Raw genomic sequence first — 25,872 nt, forward strand, 5'->3', positions numbered from 1 at the left:
TAAAAAGAACTTCTTAAAATAAAGTACACAATAAGCAATGTTTAATTTTTAATTAAGATCCCCTATTTAAAGTTTAACCTTTTTTATAAATTAAAATTTTTTAAATATTATATTTAAAAAATATTGAAGTGGAAATAATTATAATGATTTAAAATACTTTTAATATGAATAAATTGAAATATTTTTAATTTGTTTCCTTTTAATCATTCTATAAACAATTTATATAAGGTGATAGTTCATTATATTTAATATTAACTTGAGATAGTAATATTTTTAATGAGAAAATAATCTAAATAAAACAATATTGTTACTAAAATATATTTAAAAACGAAGGGAGGGGGGGGGTGATTTATCTTATAAAAACACAAAGTAATAAAAGATTTCATGGGATTTGGTTATTAAAAAAATTGAATTTTAGCGTGAACAATGTATTAAATAAAAATGGAACAACACAAAAACGAACTCTAAAATAGTATTTATATTTACAAAATTTTTTAATATTTTACAACTATTAAAAAAAGACGAAACTTCTGTAATAAGAAATATTACATTGATTGAAATTCATTAATATTAAAAATTCAAAAATATATATATTTTAGATAAATTTCGATATAATAATACAGTATAAAACAAATGTGAAATTTGAAAGGAATGGAACAAAAAGAATACATCATTTTAGAAAAATTTATTACATTACAAATGATTAGATCTCTGTTTCTTATAATTTAAAATAATTTAGGTTCATTTAGTTTAAGCTATATTATTGCAAGTATACATAACCTTCAGTTCTTAAAACATATAATTTTAAATAATGTTACATAGGACAATTTTAAATATTGCACGAACAGTATGTATAAATATGAAAATATTTTATACATTGGAAAATGTACAATGGTTTAATCCTAGCTATAATTTACGTGTAAATTTTTTGTATCCTCAACAAAACCTTAATTCAACAATATTCGTAAGAGCTAAGAGTCAAGGCAAAATTTTCTCTAAGGTAAGACAATTTTATTACATTTTACAATAGTATTGTATTACACAAAATAAATGTCTTTCAATTATAAATTTAATATATATATATATTTATATATATATTTATGGTAGCATGTAACATTTCGAGATATTGTCGTTTAAAGTTTTGAACATTATTCTTCTTACTAGCATTAAATTAAATTGTATAATTTATTTTGAGATATAAAATTAATTCAATTAATAAATAAACTAGAATTTTTGGAAATTGTGATATGCAGCGTTTTTTCTCATAACTGAAAATATGACATTGATAATTGTTATTGTTTATATTTCGAATAAATTGTCAATGTATTCATTTAATTTGTTATGTTTTTTACGTTAAATTATACAAATTAGTGATAAATTTTGGTTAAACAAAAAATAAATAGTATCAATTCAAAATATTTAATCAACGTTATTTTTAGAATGCCTAAATGTTTGGGATATACAATTAAACAAAAAGACTATTTAAAAATATGTTGTATATACATTCAATTTGAAAAAACACATATGAAATAATAAAGTTTTATTTTATTACAATTCTTTTATAATTACGAAATAATTACTTGTATTTTTATTATTTGCAACAAATTATTTAAAATTGAACAAATATTTTAATAATTTGCAAAAATACGATGCATATTGAATATTTATATATATACACGTACATATGTATATGTATATATAGGGCGAAAAGAAAGAAGAGGAGGAAGAGGACGAAAATGAAATAGATGAAATAGATGACTATTTAAGGACACAAAACTCGAAAATAATTGTAACTAAAATACCTTCCCTTCGACTAGATGTTATCGCTAAGATTGGGTTTGGAATGTCACGCTCGTATGTTATTTTTTTTTTTATGTTATTTATATAAAATATTAAATATGACACATGATCGACATGATTTTTATTCTTAACATTACTTTGGATAATATGATATAAAAATTTAATCTATACAATTTCTTTGTTCTTAGCAAACTGGATAAAGAATTTTACAAAAATAATATACGTTTGAATGGGGAAAGGTGCTTAAAAAAGGGAGTAATGGTATGGATTTTTATAATAAAAATGAAAATTACCACATAATAAAGTGGAAATATATTATATAAATTTATTATTTTATTATTTTAATTTTCTAGATTCATATTAAAGATCAAATAGATTATATTAAGGGTAAAAGCCCCACAAATCCAAATTACTTAATAGTAGATCGATGTGTATTAGTATCCGTTAACACAACAGAAGAAATGGATACTATTTATGTAAAAATAATTCAAAATAAATCTTTATTAGTAGATGATTATAATATTCATTAAGAAATAAAATAATGATAAATAATTTTATGTGTAGTAAAATTTCAAATTTATTTATGTATAATTGATATGTATTTAATAGATATTACATCTAGACCTTCATGCAAATAAAATATATAAATTTTTATATAATTATGGGATTCAAATTATGGAATTTTTTTGTAATAACAATTTAGAAACAGATTGTTTATTTGAGAGTTCCATACAAATTGATTGATATTCATATTTCATCAAATGTTTATCTTCTTCAGTATGTTTTCCATTATCTTATTACACTGTAAGGGGATATATATTTCATTTGAAATTATATTTTAAAATATGCATTACATAATTGTGTATTTAACAGAAATAAAGTTCAATATACTTACATAAGCTACACAAAGTATCCCATTTAAAAGTAAGTTATTCAAATCTTCCAATGCCTTTGAAATATTAGATATATATTTAATTTCCTAGAAAGAATAGAATAGCACATAAATATGTAAATTAATAAATAAAATAACATGTAGTTTAATATTGAATTTTGTCTTAAATACTTACCTTTAGAACAAATATTGTATCATCATCATTCAAAAATGGTAAAAATGCAAGTACCAAATGTAGTTGTTGACATTGGAAACAACACTTTATGACATCAGTAAAGCTTAACATATGTACAACCGGGCATGAATATAAAAGTCGCAAAGCTTCAATACAATTTTCAATTTGTTCAGAAGTTGGGCTCATATCCATTTTTTTGAAAGGTTCTGAAATTGTTACTTCCCATCCTAATAAATATCCATTAGAATTTACGATAGTACTTATATTTCGTATTTGAAGTAAAATCTTTTTTAAATCATTAATCTGTAAATATGTGAAGAATATATCAAATATTTTTATATATTTTTATATTATTTAAAAATATTTATTATTTACCATTAGCAATTTAGCTAATTTAGTTAAGTTTTTATCCCAGAGAGAATATTCGTATATTTCAAAATCTATGCAAAGTTGTGCAATGATAACAAGTGCTTGTGGCGAATAATTTTGTGTTTTCCATAGAATTTGTACAAGTTCATGTTTAGAACATGTTTCAAAAGTGTTTATACTGTAACCTATTCCCAATAATTCTAGTCTACCTATATATTTTAAAGATCTCATATAATTTCTGAAATATAATTATTTAAAACTATTGAATAAGTACACATATCTTTATTAAAGATATTACATAATTAAGAATATAATATAATAGGAAAATAATACTTACCTAATCGTTTGGTAATCACGTTTAGTAAAATCTAACAATTTAGTAGTGTCAATCAAAGTCTGTAATACATAAAGAGCTCTATAACGTGCTTCAGAACTATAATCTTCATTCCCATCACCAAACCCTATATTTATAAGAAGGTTAGCTGATAATTCGAGATCTATATTTTCCAAAATATAACATGCTCTGAAAATGTATCAGTGTTTGAATATTATATATAACAGATAAATAATATTTTAAATATATATATTGATGTACCTTAATAAATTATCATCACAATTTAAATTTGATTCAACGTTTGTTATTGTTGGAAATGTTTCTGTTATACTTTGATTAAATTTTATAAATTTAATATCTGGTTCTAGCCACTCTTGTAGTAATTCCATCTGCAGTTTTACTATGTTAATAGAGAGTAACTGACTGATTGAACTAACTGCAGAATTAATATCAGGTCTATGATCAATAACACATTGATATCTCTGAGGTATACTTTCATCTGCATATAATTCACAAATTAATTTATTTGGGTTTCCAATCAGTGACAAATAGTTTTTATTTCCTAAACCATATGTATGTAAAATATGCTCCGATGTAAAACGTAAATATTTGAATTTTATTTTCTGGAATAAAATCAATTATAAAAATTAAATTATTATGTCTAAAAAATTACAGAAAGTAAAACAATAAATATACTTCTAGCATTCCTTCTTCAAACATAGTAGATCTTTGAGCTGATAACTGTGCATACTTATAACATTCTTCAACTGCTGCTACTTGATCAGCCCCTAATAAAAATAACATTTCATCTTTATGTTGCAAGATACCATTTCATGAAAGTATACCTGGTGGTGTATGATTCACAACATAATATAATGCTGCAGTGCCATAATATAACCTATCTGAATCACTCATTCTTTCAATACATTTTTTTATATTATTTAACAAACTATTATTTTTTGAACAAAGAGTCCATTTAGTTGTTTTGTGTTTATCTTTCCAAACATGCGTTACTTCTCCTTTTATAGCTAAAGTACATATGATATGAGGTTGTAATTTAAGAATAGGTGCAATACCTAACCATTTATCATAAGTTTTCAAATTTAATTCAGGAGCTGAAAGTAAATTAATTTTAAGTAATCACATATAATTTTAATTTAGGTATTTATTAAACTATAGTAAATAATAAGTAATAAAGGAATTTTACTTATAAGTTTCCATAATTCAACTTTAGGTAAAAATGGTAATCGCCATTTTGCAATAGGTGGTAAGGATGTATATCCTGGATTGAGATGCAACCACTCATCATATTCTATTTGTGTAGGTGGGCTAAAAGAAATACAATACATACAATATTAAATTAGATTAAACATATATTAAATTAAACCATGTTAAGTATCTACTTACCCAATGCGAGTATAATTTTGTAAAAAACAAAAATAATTTCTATGTTCAATATTTTTGTCTTCTATAAGGTCCATAAGAATTATAAATATCTCATAATGATAAAAATTTATCTAGAATAGTAAATATATAATTTTAAACATATTAAATCTATAACATTAGATTAATTAATCTTTTTCAATTAATCATACTTGGGAAAAAATAGTGGTAACACAATTCTTCAAAGCAACTTTATCGAAAATATAAGTAGCAATAGTATTGCACTTTTTTCTCAGTTCATTTACTTCTTCTTCATTAATATATAATTCTAAAAAAATAGTTGTAATATATACTAACAATACATTAGAAGTTTTACTTTCTTATTGTACTTTACCTTTTTTTCCATTGTAATTGTTTATATTTAATTTTGGATTCCATGTTTTTATTACTGTTTGTAAATAGAGCAATAAACAGTCTTGAATATCAAAACCAAAATCGGAACAAAATTCTTGGAACAAGGGAACCATATTATCATCATAATTCATAATGCGTTGTAATATTTGTCTTTTAGCTGTAGCATCGCTTATTAAAATTTCTGCAAATATTTTTTTTACAAATATACCTATTAAATATTTGATATGATAGAATATGAGTCAAAGTAATAAATTGATTTAAACCTTTATATGAAACCGAGTATTTAGACAATTTTTGTGCCCAATAATGCAATATTTTGTTATTTTTAAATGTTTGCAGAAGTATCTGATTTTCTGTTAAATGAAAATATTCATATCCAAGTATTGTTATCCTTAAATGTCGAGTGTAATCTGTCTGAAATCTAAAAAAGATATATTTTTATATTAATTGTATCTTTTACATTTACAATAGAATACTTACGATTTGCAAGTAGAAGAAATCCATTTACATGCTTCTGCATTAGATAACATAAATAAGCAAGATAAACTAAGTTGAAGATCAAACTCTCGGCTACTTATTACTTTTTTTAATAATATCGTTAGAAGATGAAAATATACTGATTTGATTTCTGTTAATAATATTCCACGTATATTTGGTATAGCACAAAAACTAAAATATAAAGTTTTAATAATTTGCAATAAACAGTAATCATTATGTTCCATTTTTAATATTTTTATTTTATCAAGCAAATCCTTCAAGGGTCCTTCTGTATTTTCCTGAAAAATATTATTTACTTTATGTTAATAAATAATATGTATATATAACTATCTTATATATTACAAAAATATTAAATACCCAATTATAATCTTGATCAGTCGCATCAGTTGTCACATATTCTGTTACTATATTAGAAATAAAATAGAAATTGTTTACATATTCGCACTTAATATAATTGTTATTATTAATGAAATATACATTACCAAATTTTGATCTAGCTACATAAAATTTTTGTGCAGAAATTACATTTCTAAGCAATGGTAATAAAAATTCATCTGTTGAAATAGATAGATCTTTATATATTGTATATAATTTCCAATTTGATCTTGGTATTTCTTCATGTTTCATGTCCACTGAATTTAAATCATATCTAAGGTTTTTATTGTACCATTCTTGATACAAATTTATCCATGTGTACAATAATAATATAGACTGCAATTCATCTATAAAGTTTGTATAAATACAATATATTCATACAATGTATTTTTAATTATTAGTATTTAACTAATACCCATACCGTCTAAACATTCACACAATGCAGCAGAACATAACTTTTGAATTGTAATTACAACATCTGCATTCATTTTAAAATGCTGCATTATAAATAAACATATTTTATATACATATTGACATTCATCTGTCAATATATTTAATTTTTCTTCTTTACACCTGAATAGAAATAAATATTTGAATAAAAAGTGATGTAATATCTATTTACTTTTCATATAAATAAAAATAATTTACCCAATAAAACAATTTAATAAGTGTAAATTTTTTGTCCATTCTAATAATAAAGATACAGCCTCAATCTTTTGTAATTTCAGTAAGTTTGCAACTTTAATAACTTTTTTAGATATAACAAATAACTCTTCATCTTCTTCTATGTTCACTGAAGTATTATTATAAAATTGAAAACTACAATTATTTAATTGTTAAATATACAATGAAATGAAAAATTATATCATACCAACACATAATTTTTCAACATAATTTTGTAATATTTGTCTCTTTTTAAGCTGATACTCCTCGAGTGAAACGTTAATTTGAAAATCTTTTTTTAAAAAATATATTGATTTTATTTCGTTTATGTTGTTAATAACGTTGTTATAATAATATGATTGAATTTTATACTTTCTTAAAAGCTTCTTTAAATGTAATTTCACCCAACCAAACATCTCAACATAATATGTAAGGTACTCAGGTATAATCTATATAGCAAATATATAAATTTAAATAATTTATTTGTAATTATGAAAAATACGAAAGTTTTCTTTAATAAAAATTGTAATATTTAATAATACCTTTAATGTTACACTAGCTATTGTATAGTTAATAATTTGTACACAGCAATATAATAAAACATCATCTTCTACAGAGTTTAATGCCTTTGTTACATTTTCAAAATTTCTATAAAATCAATTTTATTATTAAGTAATTTCAAAGAATTACTATTATTTATATTTTTTTATTTTTGCTAGTTTAATTTATCTTACCCTCTTATTAAATAATAATTTACACAAGATGAAAATGCTTTTTTTCTTAATAATGAATCATTTTTAGTTATTTGTTGGATATCTGAAATCATGCTGTCATAATTTTTTTTTATTATAAAGTGTACTAATTTCTGTAAAAAATTGAAATATTCATAAAGCATTTAAAATACAAAACGTTTTTGTAAAAAATTAGTAAAGTTTACTAACACTATTTATACCAATGCGTTCATATCCATATTTTTTTAAGATAAGTTTAATTGAAACACAGTTATGTTCTATTTTGATTTTTGATGTTAAAATATGGTCAAAATTGTAACTTGTTTCAACTAGACTTAAAATAGTTGATGACCACGGAACTGATGCTTTTTTCAATACTTCTAATGTTTGCTGTAACTTAGTCTGTAATCACAAATTAGTTTATATAACCTAACATCATATTTCAATTCAATATATGAACCTCTTTAATTTTATATAGATACCTCTATATTTTCAATTAAATCAATAATAATAACAATTTTTTCTTCCCATGGAGCTTCATCACTCGACCACCAACTTTTGGAATTTCTTAAAATTTTCTAGAAAAATATAATTTTTATGAATATTTGGTAAGATTTAATTTATTTTAATTCAAACTTACCTGTATATATGAAGAAAAAACATAATCATTTTTCAAAGAATTATTCAACATGTATTGTTTCAAAAACGAATTTACAAATTTTAGAATTATATCTATATGTATTTTATCCAATAATATATATGATACTTCCATAGGATCACCAATATACAATTTAAGAGATATTGCCAATCTATAATTTTCATTTTTCATGTTATTTTTATAAATACACTTTTTTGAATCACTGAATAACATAAAAAATTATAACATTACCTATAATTAATTTTCAATTTTTGAATATCAGACATAGCTTGCATTAAGAAAACAAGCTGTTTTAAATTAGAATCTTTGTTTAGACATTCTTGTTGAAAATGTAAGGACTGATGATGACTTCCTTCAAATTTTAATAAGTTTATAAACTTTTTCATAAAATCAATTCCAATTTGTGGCCATTCTGAACGATGAGATTGTTCAAATGATTTAACTTTTTTACAACCCCAAAGAATAATTTCACATACTGCATTAGGAATCAATGACAATAAAGTAGGAATAAAATGTGTTAACCATGCCCAAAGAGTATGTAAAGATATATTTTCAGGAACAATAGCAAATATATCTTTTATAATTTTTATAGATAAATATTTCTTTATACTTGGCAGATGTCTTGTCCAAATCAATGTAGCTGCTTCCATTTCTCCCTATAAAAAGAATTTAACTAAGTGATCTAACAATTTACAATTAAATTTATTTTATGTTTACTATACTTTACCAAACTTAAATGTGTTCTATATTCTTCCATAAAATTTGCCCGTGAAAATCTAATCCATTCTTTCATGGTATCTTCATCATAGTATTCTAAATTCTTTTGATATCCCCAAATCATATGAAAAGTTTCTAATTTATGTAATATATCATTAATTGAAGAAAGAAGACATAAATATTTATCATCTTTCTAAAATTAATAATATGAAATGTTATTAATATGAAACAGAAAAATTTATACAGATATTATCCCTTAAAAATTACTTACAGTATTAGTTTCTATTATTCTTGAACGTGCGTATAAATTAATTTTCCTCATCTGTTTATAATCTGGAATAAGTGCTTTGCTACAGCATTCTACCACATATTGCACATCTTTTACTTTATCAAACATATTAAAAAGCATATCTAATTGAATAGGACTAGAGTATTTCTTTGCCCAAGGTCCAAATTGTGATAACATTATTGCACTTTTTGCACAATAAATTGGATCTGTAGATAAATTGAATTTATTTGCAAAAGTTTCAGCTGTATCAAACTGTTCCTTTCTTATTAAACGTTGCAATTGATACTCTGGATCACTTTCTAATACAGTTTTTACTCTAACTGTATCTATATTTTTAGTATCACTGTTTAAACCATTAACTCCTTCCAAATATAAAATTATTTCATCATAAGGATCCATAATTTCAACAAAGTATGTCATAACTGGTATATTTATTTGAAATTTTTCTTGAAAATCTAAATGGCATAGAGTAATTACATATCAATAAAAATGTATGTAAAAACGATATGCGTAAAACTACTATTTTTCATACCTGGATATGAAAGAACACGAAGTGTACATATAATACTGTTAGTGTCAGATGTTAATACAAGAATTTGACATAAACTATTATCATTATTTTCAATAATTTCAAAATCTGATACAGCTTTAGAATACACTTTTATTCCAAGTAATGTTTGGGGACATACTAAACTTAATATATGATCTGTACGTAAACATAGCATTGCACTAAAATTGTTAAAATTAGTATTTTGTTAACAACTATTGTAATTAAATAAAATATTTACATTAAATATTTTATTGTTTAAAAATGTTATAGATACTTACATGTAATTTTTGAAAAATTTTAATTTGGTATAAGTATAATGTAATGTGTCAAAATTAATATATTGTTCACTAGGCCATATAAATAACATATTTGAACATAACATAGCTATTGATATTTCATTATATGTTACATTTGCAGTAGCATATACTACCTGTATATTTTATATTAGAATTAATACTAAAAATTTAAAAAAAATTCAAGTTAAAAGATATTTTTACCTCATCATAAGAAAATCCTTTAAATAACTGTATACACTCAACTTTATCTGTTAACTCTTTTAATATATTATTAATATTAACTTCATTTATAATGGCACAATGAATAGCCTTGACATTAAATAGTGATATTCTGAAATATGAATCTAAATTATAATATAAACTATATAATAACTATATTTCATAATTATTTTATACTATAATATATATATATTTACCTATATAAAGTTCCATTTCTTGTAATAAGATATATATTAATACATTCATCAGATTCATTTTGTAAAAAAATTTTTATTACTTTATTTTCTGTTTTTGTAATATTTCTATATATAAAAAATGAATAATTTTACAGCATGTAATTTCAAAACATATCTGCATAATATGACATGAAGTTTCAAACTTACTTTGTAAAAATCACTTGTCCTTTTTTTAATAAATGAAGACAATATAATATTCCATTTGATAACACAACAAATAAAAATATACCATTGTGAGAAATACAATAACATGATATTAATAGCTCAAAATTAATACTTAATAATATTTTTTCACATGTTTCATTTTCAAATATAGTAATTGATTTATCAATTGCTATACAAACTCTTGAGTATTGCACAGATGCCAAAATATTCGGCTCTTTTGTTACCTTATAAAAAAACATTTCACGTATATTTAGTACATATTAAAATGATTAGAAGTATCTAAAATTTATTTTACTTAATCTATTCATCTGTTTCAAATACAATTAAAATATATATGTTATATTAAAAATCATAAATTACAAACGTTAAAAATTATTTACAAATCGATATATATATTCTTTATAATGTAGTAAGTAATAAAACAAGGAAAAGTTAAATTAATAAATAATATATAAAATGTAATAGTATATTCTTAAAAATAAGTATTTATAATTTATTGTTTATTGTTTAAGAATGTTTGAGAAAGTACTTACAACCGTTAAATTTCAGTGTATGCATTAAGATTTATTGTAATTAAAATGAAGATCACATTAAATACCTTTCCATCGGATTGTATTGTAGCAACAGTGAAAGTTTCATATAATAAGCCATTATTTTCTGCTATTATTCTTGTCCCAAAATTTACAGTTTCTTCTTCTTTATCAAATCCTGAGACCACCTTATTCCACAACGCCATTTTACCGCGAAATATTTATGAAATGCTTCAACTTGCGCAGGATTAATATCAGGCGACATCTTTAGGTGAATGAATGAATTTATTAATGCCAATATGACATTATACAAACAACCTTAAAATATTTTATACAATAAACTAACAGCAGTAAAACGTATTATCTGCAAACGTATAATATACATGTAAATAATTTTTAAAATACACTATTATTTTATTATTGTATTTTAAAAAAATGGATATTTTAAAAGCAGAAATAATGAAGAAAAGAAAACAATTGGAGGAAAGCAATGTTTTGGTAATTTTCCATAACTAATTCATAATTTTTTCTTACATTGTCATTTTATTTTATTTACTAAATTAGGTTAACATTGTAGCAAAATAATGCAAAATATTTTAGAAGAGGTGAACTAATAGCAAAAGGTCAAGAAGTGAAAGAAATACAAAAAAGTAACGATGAAGATGTTAAAATTAATACAACTCAATGGCAAAAAGATTCTGTAGCTGATGATAGCTCTGAACATTTGACATTACCTAGACATGAAGTAGTTAGAAGATTACGTGAAAGAAGTGAACCTATATTATTATTTGGAGAATCAGAAATAGAAGCATTTAAACGATTAAGAAGATGTGAAATACTTGAACCTGATGTAAATAAGGTAGGTGTTTATATTTACCATAAAATTATAAAGTTGATTTAAAACAATAAAATATTTTAAGTAATTTACATGTTTATTATTATTTGAAATTAAAGGGTTTTAGAAATGATTTTCAAGAAGCTATGGAACAAGTAGATCAAGCATATCTAAATGAGATATTAGCTTCTTCTAAACCTCAAGATCGTGATGGGAAAGGAGATGTAAATGTTCCGGATGAAGGAGTAACATATGAAGATTTGCAAAAGATGTCTGTAAAATTAAACAAGGGTGATAGAGATTTTGATTTAAATGTTATTACTCAGTTTATACAATTCTTAGTACAAATGTGGGGTAATCAGTTAAATAGTAGGAGCACTGCTGAAAAAATGAGTACTCGAGGAAAAATGGCTAGTGCTACCTATGCCCAAACAAGAGAATATCTAAAACCTTTACTCAGAAAATTAAAAAATAAGTCTCTTCCAGAAGATATTACAGATAGCTTAACTGATATTGTAAAACACTTATTAGAACGTAATTACATACTGGTAAATATACCACTTAATAAATTAAACAATTTTAATATAACATATTTATTACAAATAATTTATTACAGGCAAGCGATGCATACTTGCAAATGGCAATAGGAAATTCTCCATGGCCTATTGGAGTGACTATGGTCGGTATTCATGCACGTACCGGAAGAGAAAAAATTTTCTCTAAAAATGTGGCACATGTAATGAATGATGAAACTCAAAGAAAATACATTCAAGCATTAAAAAGATTAATGACTAAATGTCAAGAATATTATCCTACAGATCCATCTCGTTGTGTAGAGTATTCAAAAACATAATATTAATATATGAATAATCATACCTTACAAAATGTAAAATATATAGTGTATATTATTAATGCAATATTTCATTTTACTTTACCTTGTTATTGAAGTTATATTGCATATAAAGAGAAACGAAAGTTGTATCTATTTATAATAAGAAATTGATTCATCTACATTTAAATACATTTACATTTTCAAATATTCGAAAATCTTAATAATAAACACCTTAAAACTACAATAGGTAAATAATAAAATATCATTAAAATGATACAATTCTATTATCACATTTTTTTATGATACTTTAGAAATTTTTTATACTGAATTTATCTTAAAATGGAACGTAGTTAATTTAATCTCTTTACTGCAGCTTCAACTGCATTCATCATAGAAGCTCTATAAATAAAAATGATAATGTTATATAATATATTAATATCCATAATAATTTTATGTATATTTTACCTGACTTGTCCACATTCCATAGCATGAATTCCTGCGATAGTTGTACCTCCTGCAGAACATACTTCATCCTTTAATTGTCCAGGATGTCTACCTGTTTCTAACACCATTTTACCAGCACCAACTAATACTTGAGCTGCAAATTTTGTTGCCATAAGTCTTGGAACTCCCATTTTTACAGCACCATCTGCTAATGCTTCAATGATGAGATAAGCCTAAACAATTTTTTTATTTTAATTTTAATTTAAAAAAATAAATGTATTTGTTGTTAATTATATTTACATAAGCAGGGCCACAACCTGACAGGCCACCTATAGCATTTATGAGAGATTCAGGAACCTTTTCAACAACACTAATATGTGAAAATAATGCTTTTACTAACAGATCATCTTCAATTGTTGCCTTCATAGAACAATACACTAAACATCATAAAAGTATGAAAATATAAATTACAATTATTAATATTTGTCTAATTATTTATTATTTAAATAGTGATTTTTACTTTAAGTAAAGTCTCCAATGTAACTCCTGCAAGAACTGAAATAAAAAGTACATGCACTGGATTCTGATCCAATGAGTCTGTCATATCCTTAAATACATCATCAAGCATCTGGGGTTTCACTGCTAAGAATACAATATCACAGTGATATATTACTTCTCGATTATCAAATGTAGTATGAGCACCTAAGTCATTCCAAAAACTTAGAGTTTTTTCTGTACGAGCAGAAACCCAAACATATTCTGACTGCAAAATACCTAATAAGAAATTAATAGTATTATTTTAAAATTAACTAAAAACTTTAATTAAATGTTGACCCTATGATTTTTAATATAGAACTTTATTACCTTTGTGAATTAAACCAGCACCAATTGCAGTTGCCATATTTCCACCACCAATAAAACCAACATTACGTTTCGATAAATATTTATCCATATTTGCTGATGAATATATTTAATAAATAATTTAAATACAAACAATATATGTGTTATGTATAATTACGGACGGGGCATATGTATATTTCTTTCAATTTCTATCATATAGTATAATATATTTGTCCTCTTTTTCAAAGAATGCTCATTAATATTCGAAAGATAATAATAAGAAATATGTTATAGATTAAGTGATAATTTTCTTATTTACAGTTATTAAATATTTTTTATTAGATATTTAATATTAAATTATTTTCTTCTATTCAAAATTTGATGACGTGCACAATAAAAACTTTAGAAAATCACGAAGTATGAAAAGAACGTAGAACGAAACTTAGAAATATAGATTATATATCAAAAATGAACATACAAAAATGTAATTTCAAAAGTATTAATATAACTTCAAAAATTTTTTTATATTTTCAATACGATTTACAATTTACGAATTTGTATTTAATTTTATATAAATTTATATAATTCTTTCTATAATATGATAATATTATTTTCTATTACATTTCATGATTGAGTTATATTCTATACGTGAAATAAGAAATAAATGAATTTATCACTGTTTTGCAATAGTGTTTATTTATATGTCACTAGAAACGCAAAGTTATGTTAATTATATTGATGAAACTGTATTGGTTCGTTTGACGTGCAATTACCAATGATTATTAATTGTTTCTTTTTATTATATTTAAGAATATTACTTACATACAGAAATGCACAATACAACATGACATAAGTTGATATAAAAATATAATACAAAATAGATTTACTATAATGGGTAATTGTATGCGAAGCGTACTACGAAGGTTACAAAAGAAAAAATGTTCTGAAAAGTAATTAATTACTTCTGGAAAATTCATATTGTCAAGATAGTATAAATTTAGTAATAATGCAATTTTTAGGATTATTATTTTACTTATTGTGGGCCTTGATAATGCGGGAAAGACTTCAGTTTTAAACTGTATCAGTGGAGGTAAGATATTTACAAATATTTTTATTTTATTTTTATTGGTAATTACAGTAAACATATCATATTTTATATATTTACAATTTACATTACATCTGTTACATTATATATTTATGTTCTTGATTACTCAATTAATTACTATTATATTTTCATTTCAGATTCTGATAAAACCACATTACCTACAATGGGATTTCATACAATATCTTTAAAATACAAATCATACACTATAAAAATTTATGATGTTGGTGGTAGCTCTCAAATTAGATCCTTATGGCCAAAATATTATAATGGTGTAAGTAAAATTTTATAAATGTAAAAGTGCAATCTTCTCATTTTTATCCTCAACAATGTAATATTTATTTGAAATTAGTTTTTCCTATTCTTTAATCTTATAGATACATGGTCTTATATATGTGGTGGATGCTAGTGATATTTCCCGTCTTACAGAAAATAAAGTTGTATTTGGTGAATTAATTTCACATGAATATATTTCAGGAAAACCATTGTTATTGTAAGAAAATTAAACATATTACTTGTCTTTACGAACTGTTGTTTATTCACAGAATATCATTTATAGATATATTATACAGTATATAACATATATTTGATTTATTAAAATATTATTATAATATTTTATAACAGACTTGCAAACAAACAGGATATAAATGGAGCTATTGATGAATTAGATTTGGTTGAAAATTTGGATGTGGAACGTGCAGCTAATACTATGAAATGTCCCACAAGAGTAGAAATATGTTCATGTAGTTGGAAAGGAGATCAATCAAAAGATAATACTATAGGTATTAAAAATGGATATAGGTAATTAATTTTTTTACTATATATTAATTACACAGAAGATTTACTGTATCTTTTATTAAATAATAATAAAATTATACAGATGGCTGCTAGATATAATAGTGAAGAATTACACAGCCTTAAACAGTAAGCTCAAAGGTTTCCAAAATGCTCAAAGTGAGAAAACTGTTGAAGTACAAAGTATAATGTTAGATACACCATCTAAACTATCAATCCATTCCAATCCTTTTAAACCAATCAAAGAATTAGTTTTAAAAAAGGTAATACTATTAAAAAAACATTTCCACTTATTAAATAATAAGCTTTTATTTAATTTATTACAATTTTAGGAAAGTAATCAAGTGGCAAGTGTTTCACAAAATGGTATGTAGTATTTAAACATAAAATAATGTAAATAATTGATAAAATTTTCTTGTATAATGTATAGATCGTATTTATAGGTATAATAACAAATGGAAAAAGGCTAAAAAAGATGTTTATGCATAGAAATAAGACTGCACCGCTTACTACTGAAGAATCTGTCATTGAAATTAATGATATATCAGAAGATGTTAGGTTTACTTCACAAACATTAGAATCCCAAACGAATTTTCAAACACTTCCACCAATATTAAATCCAGTAGCACTAAATATGTATTCAAATACAATTAGATTAAAAAAAAATCGTCCATATACAGCTCCAGAATGTTCACAACATTTTATAAATAAGATAACAGTAATTAATATTCCTGGACACATAACACAAGAATGATATTTTTAATTGTATTTAGATAACTATAAGGGACCATTATTAAAAAATTTTGATGCTACAATACATTTAAAATTGTATTGAAGCAAAATATTTTAACAACGAATTTTTTATAATTTAAATATTTAACGAATATTAATTTTAGTCACCTGCTATAATGTAAAACAAATATCAATAATATTTAACTTTTATTATGTGACTGATTATGTATGTAAATAATATTTATATACATATATTTATGCTAGTTATGAAATGTACTAATATAAATATTTTTCTTATTGTTCATAATGTATGTTTAAAATATAGATATAGTCATTTGGTAACATTAAATATCACTACTTTTTTTATTTTAACTTTATTATATCTTGTATATTTGCATACAAATTCACGTACACAAATATTTGGCAAATACATGGGTTGGGATACATACGAAAGACTTATAAAATCTATGGTGTAAAGACATTAAAAAACTTTCGATTATATAGTGGCAGTAAAAGTATGTAAAAACTGTATCGCGAAAGCACATCATCAGCACATACTTATCACAATTTACAATATAATAAATATTGTAAGTAATTTTGTAACATTATTTTATCTGTAACACTATCTTGTTGAGCAACTACTTTATTAAATATAATATTGATATATTGAAAGATAATACTAAAAGTTGTTATAGTAAGGAACAATATATCTCACATAATATAAACATCAATAATTCCTCTAAGGAAAATACTTTATATAAATTACATTATACATGCATAAACATCCAATAAAAACATAGTGGCCAAACCATTAAAAGCGACATTAAATATCATAAAATTGCATTAATTGATATTTAGAAATTACATACTTTTATTATGAAAGACTGTTGTATCACGTTTTTAGAAGTTTTTATAGATCATAATAATGCCATTTCAATTACAAATATAGCAATTTTTGTTATAATATTAATATTTGTTTTTGTTAAATTCTTATCTACTTTATTTAATAATGCCTTTTTCAAACTATGAAGCAACATAACATTTTATGTATCAGCAATTTTAAAAGTATATGCAAATTGCCTTTCTTATTTCATATTTATTCTCTTAACAATATGTAAAACTTGAATATTCGTTGTAATTGCACCTTATATAATCACAACTACTTTAATCAGGCAAGTTATATCCATCTATTACTAAGTTGAAAATATTTCATTTTTTTTTTTTTTTATATAAGATAAGACTATTGCTTGTTGTGAAAAGACACAGATTTTGTCCTTCTGACTTTTGTACAATGTAGCAGCCATTAAATATATTAATTTCTTAAATTGTTTGCATTATAATGGTTAAAAAATACGTTTTTTAAAATATAATGTCAAAATTGTATAGATAATATAGAAATTACTTATTAAATTTTGTTCATAAAGCAGTAATCGCAAAGGCAATCAATTTTAACTATATAATACTGTCTTAATTTTACTTTTCATTTGTACTTATTTTGTATCTTATTTATAATGGTTTTGGGTATATTGTAATATATTTTTGCATGACCGCTATTACATTCATTCTATGTAGCTTTTCAATGGTTTAAAAATTGTTAAAAATTATTATGAAAGACCTTATTCTTACAAGTCTCTATTGTAAGTATAAATCTTATAAAACATACACGATTTGTAAGATTCCTTAATTTAGGCAAGTACAAAAATTTATATATAGCATAAAATCTACTTTGTATTGCTATGTTTTGTCTTCTAGTGCAAATATTGCATAGTATAATGGCAATTTGTATAAGATAAATGCTATCATTTAAATGCATTACATTGCAATCACATCAAATAGAAATTGCATAAGTAAAATATTATCTTTTAACTTCTAATAACAATGTGATTAGTACTATAAAGGTACAGAATGTATAATATACGCATATTATACTTTATAAATCTCTCATGTATCAAACGACTATACAATTCCATTTTTAGGAGCTGTAAACTTTACCAAACGAGTTAACATTGATGTAATGCATGGAATTTGTTTTTGTTGATGCATTGTAATATTATCGGGAGTATTTGATTCAAAATCAACAGCAACTCGTTGACAAACAAACGTGAGCAAAGTTAACAAATCGTAACGAGTACCGTTTTCTCGTAATTCTATACATAACGATTGCATAAACCACGAGCCGCGAGTAGTATTTCTCCATGAATAATAACCTGTATGAGTAATTTTCTAAATTAAATTTCATAAATATAAAATTAATTCTAAAAGAATTTTCCTTTGTAAATATAACTTAAAAATAATTTCTTTCAAAAAATTAGTTTTTAAACATTTTAATTATTTTATCATAAAATTGATATCATCAAACATTCTAAATGTATTAGTAATAGTATTTGTAATAGATAAAATATAAACTGCTTTATAATTAATGGTGTAATAAAAATACAATAAATTAAAAATTAATTTTATTTAAATCTATATTTACCTGGTATTGTAGAGTAAGCAATTAAAAAGTCTGCTTGACTTGGTATACGAAATGTAGAAGCTGGTTGACCATCAGTTTCTGTACGTTCTTTTAATGTTGTACCAGCATCTAATTTATCTCCTTGACAAGCTTGTATAAAAAATAATTTTGGTTTTCCAGTAAGTGTAGGACATTTATCAGCTGTAAAATGAGCCCAAATGGAATCAGGTTTATATGAAGTATCATGGGCATAAAGTAATCCTAAATCTCCATGACTCAATATAGCTACAACTAGACAGTCATGTTGAGAATGATCCATACCAGCAACTGTAAAGAAAGAAATATAATTTTTAAGAGTACATATAATACAATTTCATTTATTTCATGTTACAATGCAAAATTCAAAACAAAACATTTTTTTGTAATTAAAAAAAATGTTCAAATTATAGAAGGGTAACATCAACTATGTACCTCTTTCTAAATTTTTCACTATATCTCTATGGGTATAATTATGAAAATCATTTACTTCAAAACCAAGACTTTTCAATGTATTAACAAGATTTTCACAATCTACATTTGTTCCACATCTTGGTCTAAGATGTGTAATAGTGAAAAATTCATGGTTAAAAATAATAGCTAATCCACGCTTTGCATGATTCATGTTGTAATGTGTAGCATAACGGTCTGTGGGTGCCGTTTGTAAAGGGCCCATGTGAGGACTGACGCTGTTTCTGGAAAACAAAAAAAAGGGCATGCATGATGTCTAGGTTCATTCAACAAAATAATAACTGATTGTACATAAAAACATAACATATATATATATATATTTAACTGTCAAATTTGTATTTGCATAATTTTCTTTGTTTTACAAACATGTAGTTAATTCTCATTCTATTAACATATTACACTATAACTCATAAAAATTGGATTCATAACAAGAAAAATTTTTATAAATAAATATATTTTTGTAAAGTTTAAAGTTTCATGCAAATAGATAATGTGTATTAATGTACAATATGGGAAATACCAAGAATATAATCAGAGTAATAGTATTGTTGGGATACTTTGTACGAGCAATTGTGTGCATGCTGATATATTAAAATCTACCTCGAACATCCAAATGCATCTCCAACATCACTACTGTATTTGACACTGTCATTTATAATATTACTTTCCGTAGAGCACATAGTTTCACGTTGAAATAAGTTTCCACAGTGAGAGAAATAGTTCCACAGAAATATAACCGCTCAAACTTTACTCCGTGAATATAATACGCACTATAGTACGCGTCGTGACTCATATACCTTTGGTTGCTACATACTACTCGACAAATACAAAAACATTTAAGATACAGCCTATGTAACAACAGCAGTGCCATCTTAGTAACAGAGTTGAATATAACCTCTTAAAGTCATATTTATTATATTAATAAAAGATAGATATTGATTATAAGAATAATAAACAAGATTTTACATAAATAATTTAAAAGTAAAACATTAAATACTGTGTACTCTATTATATGTATTTTATAAAAGTATTATATTTTATTATATTTTAATAAAGGATAAACATTGTAATATATTAAATGTAATAGATATAAGGTAATATTTATTAAACATAACTTTACAAATTAATGTATACTTGTAGCGGCAGGACAGCACAGAGAAGTGCAAGAACGACATAATTCCTTATCGTATTACAGCACATCCCTTTCACAACGTTGTACTTCGCAACGACTCCTCTCTGTAGTTATTCCCTGTCGCTCTCACTTACCTCCGTGCCCGGAGAGTAAACAAAACCAGGTCACTGGTACTAATTTTTTAAACTAAAAAATTCCTGAAAAGTCAATCATCTGAATTAGGTTATCGTCATATCGCGATGGTTATTAACCTGTACTCCCACGAGAAAGGAATAGAAAAGCAGATTGTAACGAAATTCCCGACAATCAGCTTTTTTTGTATATATCGTCCTATTTAATAAACCGCATTTTTAAATAAATTATTTTAAAAAAAGTACAAAGCGTCGTTTCCTGAAATCATCGTTTCAAATGATAATTCTGACAGAGAAATCGATATAATTATTTACCAATCCTTCAGAAAAAGATCCATATTATGCAATAAAATTTGCTATCATAGACAATGTTCGAAATTATGTACGAAAATTGTATGGGAATGATGCCTATAGCTTCAGTTTTGTGATGCAGCTATAAAAGTTCATGAATTTATCACAGAAATTGAGTAATTGGTTAATTTTCCCCTGCTACATTAATTTATTATGACAAATTAGGAGCACATAATTAGAGTTAGTAACCTATTCAAATAAAATCAATAAAATTTGAAGCAACCTCGAACAACGCCATCTATGATTTTGGACTCGAAGCTCGGGGTAGGTAGCAGGAACACAAAATGCGCGAGAAGGTTGTCTGAAACATCGTCATGTGACAGAAAATTAATAAATTACTCAATTTTTGTGATGAATTTATGGTGTTTGAAAAGTTGCCGAAAATACTAATGATTTATCATTAATTACTATTTTTAGTGCAATTAATTTGTGACTTTCATGCACACGTTATAAAATCGATGTTCCTGTGTATCTTCTCATATCATTTTCGATCACATTTTACTTCTCGTTTAGTTCATAATTTGTCTGGCTGGTCTTTGTTATCAAATCAAGGAAGGCCTTTAAATAATTGTTAATAACAAGCTAATTAGCCACAAATTATTACCGAAAATTGCATGAGAATGTTGCTCAAAGTTTCAGCTTTGCGATGCAGCTATAAAAGTTTATAAAATAATCGCAGAAACTCGATAATTTGTGATTTGTCACTGCCGCATCGTCTCTATCCTTTTCTAATCGCTTGCTGTTCTTTTCTATCACGTGACTATGTTTCGACGACCTCTTTGTGCATTCTGTATTCCTGTTACTTTATTGAGATTCGCGACCAAAATCATATATGGCGCTGAGCGCTAATTTTTCTCATTAGCGATATTAGCGCCAATCAACGACTTGCACTACCCTTAGAAAAGAATAGAGAATAACGATTCACCAATACGATTGACTTGAAAGGAAAATCATCAAATTATTCAGTTTTTGTGAACGATTCGCGAACTTTTATAATTGCGTCGTAAAGGGGCACTCTTCAAGAACTTTCTAATATTATTTCAGATATAAATTTTTCATAAATTATCGCACGCAGTGTTCGAACTGTTGCCGAAGATCCTAATAGTTTGTCATTAATAACTATCTTTTATGCAACTAATTTATGAATAGCATTCACGCATTATAAAAACAATATCCTTAGCGATATTCCCATATAACTTTTGTCTATATTTTAGACAGTATAACAATAAGGTATTATGGCATAAGACAATATGATTTAATAATAGAAATCATTACCAAGATAATTTCATTTTGGAAAATAAATGTTACATTTAAAATTGAAAGATGAATAAAATGAAATAAAATTAAAACTCCCAGTTTCACATATTACATATATTAGTTTAAACTTATGCAATAGATTAAAAATAATTTTATTTAAATATAAATTACTTTATAAAATTTAAAAAATGTTAAGTAATTCCAAATTTTAAAATTGAAGTGAATTATATAAAAAATAAATTTCGTGCATATATATTATTTATGTTACTAATCACAATAAAATAAGGTATAAAAATCTTTTTGCAATAATCTAATGAAAAGTTGATGCTAATAAATTTATTGAATTTGTTGTATAAATACAACAGTGACTTGTTTCTTCTACAAGAATTTTTTTTATATTTTTTTACGACAATTTCATTTCCAAAATATATATATCTCTTAATAGATTAGACTATAGGAAAAATGATCTAAGAATGGAACGAATATTCAATATTTTATGACTTTTTTATTGAATGTTTCTAACTGTTATTGAGAAACAATGTGGTGTCTGCCATACATATTATAAACTTGTCTTTATGTATTAAAATTTTTTACATGAATGCAACCAATGATATCAGTGTTTTTTCGTAACGTACACTTTCTGTATTACTTTTTATTTTTACACAAACCTGTACCAATCACTTATGGCGATCGTGATAAATACATATATTTTGTGCATTGATTAATGTAACATCATGACTTATCTATGAAATTTTTATGCGATTTATGAAAAATTTCGGGTAGTAATCGTAAGTAGATTTATAAAAATCTCATTGGTATAAAAACATTGTTACTGGTAGAATAAGAACCAGGCCACAAAATTTACTGGCTTGAAAAGGAATTTGAAATCTTTTAACCTTTATGATGGCTATTCAAATCAATTACTTAATAAACTTATGTTTTCCTTTAACTTGTTTCGTTATTATAATTGAGAGAATAATTAAAGACGAAAAGTTTAAATTCGAATTTCGAACTAGTAAAATTGTGACCGTCTCTTATCCTGCCTAAATTATAATCATGACTGTAAACTAAGTTCGTTCGGTCTCTATAGTTTCAATTTCTAACCCCTTTGGCAATATTTAAGACATGCGTCTTATTTTAACTTTATGAAATTATGTTAAAGTAATCTGCAGAGTTTTTTAATGTGTTGGATATTCAAAGTATACAAACACTTGTTATTCCCAAAATTTAATTGATTACTATAAATCCCGCATATAATCAAAATTTGGTCCATGTCCAGTTTTCGTGGATAATTAAAAGTTATGGATATCTATAATGTACATAGTATTTAAAACAGATCATCTAAACTACGTTAAATTTTTAATAAATTTTAAATAATATGCTTTGACTTAACAAAATGAAATTATTGATTATCTGTAAATGCTTATTAACCAGCTCTAAGCTTTGTTGGATCCATTGAATATATTCAATGTGCCATAAGTAGGTACAGCTGTGTCATATTACATGAAAATATTTTATTTTCTTAGTGAATCTTTTCGGGTCTTGGACAAGACAACACACATGATATTTGATCATTTAAGTTTTCAGTGGCGCACTGTAGGATCAAACCATAGGCCTCCTAACAATAGATAAATAGGTATATAATCATGAAGTTGCAGAGATTCATAATTATCTGAAATACCAATAAATTAACATTGAAATGAAAACATACTTGTTACAAATTGGAAACTTTGTGTCCACTTTTCAAGATTTAGTATACGGATCCTTAATATTTATTAATCGATTTCTAAAAGTTAAATCTTTACAATATAAAATAATCTTTTGTGCTTAAATAAATAAAATTCGCCGAAAAATATATATCACTTAACGGTTAAGCATTGAGTATCAATAATTAATAATTAGTATCCTTATTTTTCTCCTGACAAGCTTACAATGTATACATGTACATTCTTCGCAAAAATCAGCAATTTTGTGTTAATTTATCAGATATTTATAAAGCTCTACAACTCTTAAACCAAGACCGTGTATCATGTATTTTAGGATATTATTAAGTAGGTATAGGTAGACATTGCCTATATACAACTGCAACAACGTTGCATGTGCCTACTTTCTGGCAATCCTAAGTAAAGCTTACAATTTGAATAAACTTTTTTTTCGATAATTATGTCTTTAATAAGTAAGTAATAATTCTATTAGAAATAACAGTTCTGTGTTCAAACTGTTATTATCCTGTATCCATTTACATATTATATTTCCTAGTTTTAAAGTATTCTCATACAACGCTTGTATGTTTTGGTTCTGAGAAATAATTAAGATAATTATTTTACTATTATAACTGGCCAATAAGTATCTGCCACTTTTCTTATATTATTAATCTATTTATCATATATACAGGTAATATACAATAATCTCGCTTAATATAAGTATTATTATTATCCTATTTGCAATAATGTTATAATAGTTATATGAATAGAAACTTGACCGCATCTAATCCGTCAATGTGCGCTATTGTTGCACACTGGAATATAAATACATTTTTATATAAAATTTGTATAATCTACATGAATCACTTTAAGTATATCTTCTCTTTTAATCACAAAAGATATAAATGTAATAATTACTACGCAAACTGGGGGCCATGGGCGGTTTCACTCTGGCAGTAGTAACATACATATAATTCTAAATCTGAAGTTTCGTTGAACGAAAAATCAGTTTTTTGAAAATTTGTGCTAGTAGTGTCATATAGAATTTATTTTCTCATACTGTTATATGTAAAAGATGGTTGTCTTTTAATTTCTCGATTTCGTGTAATTTATTAATTGTAACGTATTCCTGTTTTTATGAACTTATATCAGTTAATCTAGTTGTTTTAATATAACAAAGTTTTAGCCATTCTTATTACAAAAATAATAACTAAAATGATACGTTTGTTTTATCAACGTAAATATCGATACAAATCTTCTACATTAAAATGTGAAAATAAATCCTATAGGTTTAGATGTATCTTCAGAGATTTTGAATGTTACAAAAATATTTTGTTGTTCTCGTAACTTATATATTTAACATTCTGCTAAATTCATAAATTATTCTAAAAAAAGTTCTTTGTAAATTTTTGAAAAAAGAAGCAGGAAAGATGCTTATAATAATTAAATAAAAGAAAATAAA

At 24.5% G+C, this 25,872-nt stretch overlaps 6 protein-coding genes across 6 annotated transcripts in view; 3 read left to right on the forward strand and 3 right to left on the reverse strand.

Moving 5' to 3' along the window:
* The window catches only part of LOC108551432 (uncharacterized), a 3,183-nt gene extending 853 nt beyond the window's left edge, over positions 1–2,330 (forward strand). The window contains exons 2-4 of the mRNA XM_017905604.1: positions 1,703–1,854; positions 1,989–2,061; positions 2,154–2,330. Of these exons, the coding sequence (XP_017761093.1) occupies positions 1,703–1,854; positions 1,989–2,061; positions 2,154–2,330 (402 nt within the window). The remainder of the gene's footprint in view (positions 1–1,702; positions 1,855–1,988; positions 2,062–2,153) is intronic.
* Positions 2,331–2,557: 227 nt separating this feature from the next.
* rod (kinetochore component rough deal) lies at positions 2,558–11,509 on the reverse strand. Its single transcript, XM_017905616.1, has 33 exons — positions 11,363–11,509; positions 10,747–10,988; positions 10,561–10,665; positions 10,346–10,475; positions 10,127–10,278; positions 9,831–10,027; positions 9,281–9,753; positions 9,020–9,202; positions 8,524–8,948; positions 8,275–8,443; positions 8,117–8,212; positions 7,845–8,036; positions 7,638–7,768; positions 7,446–7,551; positions 7,112–7,352; positions 6,889–7,033; positions 6,662–6,813; positions 6,348–6,587; positions 6,223–6,269; positions 5,848–6,143; positions 5,631–5,788; positions 5,348–5,548; positions 5,166–5,281; positions 4,978–5,087; positions 4,778–4,899; positions 4,416–4,685; positions 4,267–4,358; positions 3,832–4,193; positions 3,574–3,759; positions 3,243–3,474; positions 2,868–3,170; positions 2,696–2,779; positions 2,558–2,602 (listed from the first exon to the last, which is right to left on the reverse strand). The coding sequence occupies exons 1-33, from the start codon at positions 11,498–11,500 to the stop codon at positions 2,558–2,560; spliced, it is 6,141 nt and encodes a 2,046-aa protein (XP_017761105.1). The 5' UTR covers positions 11,501–11,509.
* Positions 11,510–11,685: 176 nt separating this feature from the next.
* On the forward strand, positions 11,686–12,996 carry Prp18 (pre-mRNA processing factor 18). Its single transcript, XM_017905617.1, has 4 exons — positions 11,686–11,792; positions 11,872–12,153; positions 12,249–12,677; positions 12,746–12,996. The coding sequence occupies exons 1-4, from the start codon at positions 11,730–11,732 to the stop codon at positions 12,980–12,982; spliced, it is 1,011 nt and encodes a 336-aa protein (XP_017761106.1). The 5' UTR covers positions 11,686–11,729; the 3' UTR covers positions 12,983–12,996.
* Positions 12,997–13,311: 315 nt separating this feature from the next.
* P5cr (Pyrroline 5-carboyxlate reductase) lies at positions 13,312–14,382 on the reverse strand. The gene is given in 5 exon segments (XM_017905605.1): positions 13,312–13,360; positions 13,427–13,638; positions 13,706–13,901; positions 13,903–14,179; positions 14,270–14,382. Coding segments are annotated over 5 exon segments (822 nt in total). The 5' UTR covers positions 14,358–14,382.
* A 754-nt stretch (positions 14,383–15,136) lies between these two features.
* Positions 15,137–16,916, forward strand: LOC108551435 (ADP-ribosylation factor-like protein 13B). Its single transcript, XM_017905606.1, has 8 exons — positions 15,137–15,195; positions 15,265–15,335; positions 15,488–15,621; positions 15,725–15,840; positions 15,972–16,148; positions 16,228–16,405; positions 16,475–16,508; positions 16,586–16,916. The coding sequence occupies exons 1-8, from the start codon at positions 15,137–15,139 to the stop codon at positions 16,894–16,896; spliced, it is 1,080 nt and encodes a 359-aa protein (XP_017761095.1). The 3' UTR covers positions 16,897–16,916.
* A 1,914-nt stretch (positions 16,917–18,830) lies between these two features.
* On the reverse strand, positions 18,831–20,638 carry LOC108551451 (caspase-1). Its single transcript, XM_017905622.1, has 4 exons — positions 20,437–20,638; positions 19,801–20,060; positions 19,351–19,656; positions 18,831–19,081 (listed from the first exon to the last, which is right to left on the reverse strand). Exons 1-4 carry the CDS (start codon positions 20,514–20,516, stop codon positions 18,831–18,833), a joined length of 897 nt encoding a protein of 298 aa, XP_017761111.1. The 5' UTR covers positions 20,517–20,638.
* Between the last annotated feature and the right edge of the window lie 5,234 nt (positions 20,639–25,872).

This window comes from Eufriesea mexicana, unplaced genomic scaffold (assembly GCF_001483705.2).
Source record: "Eufriesea mexicana isolate 0111107269 unplaced genomic scaffold, ASM148370v2 scaffold4126, whole genome shotgun sequence".
In the NCBI taxonomy this organism is placed as follows: domain Eukaryota; kingdom Metazoa; phylum Arthropoda; class Insecta; order Hymenoptera; family Apidae; genus Eufriesea; species Eufriesea mexicana.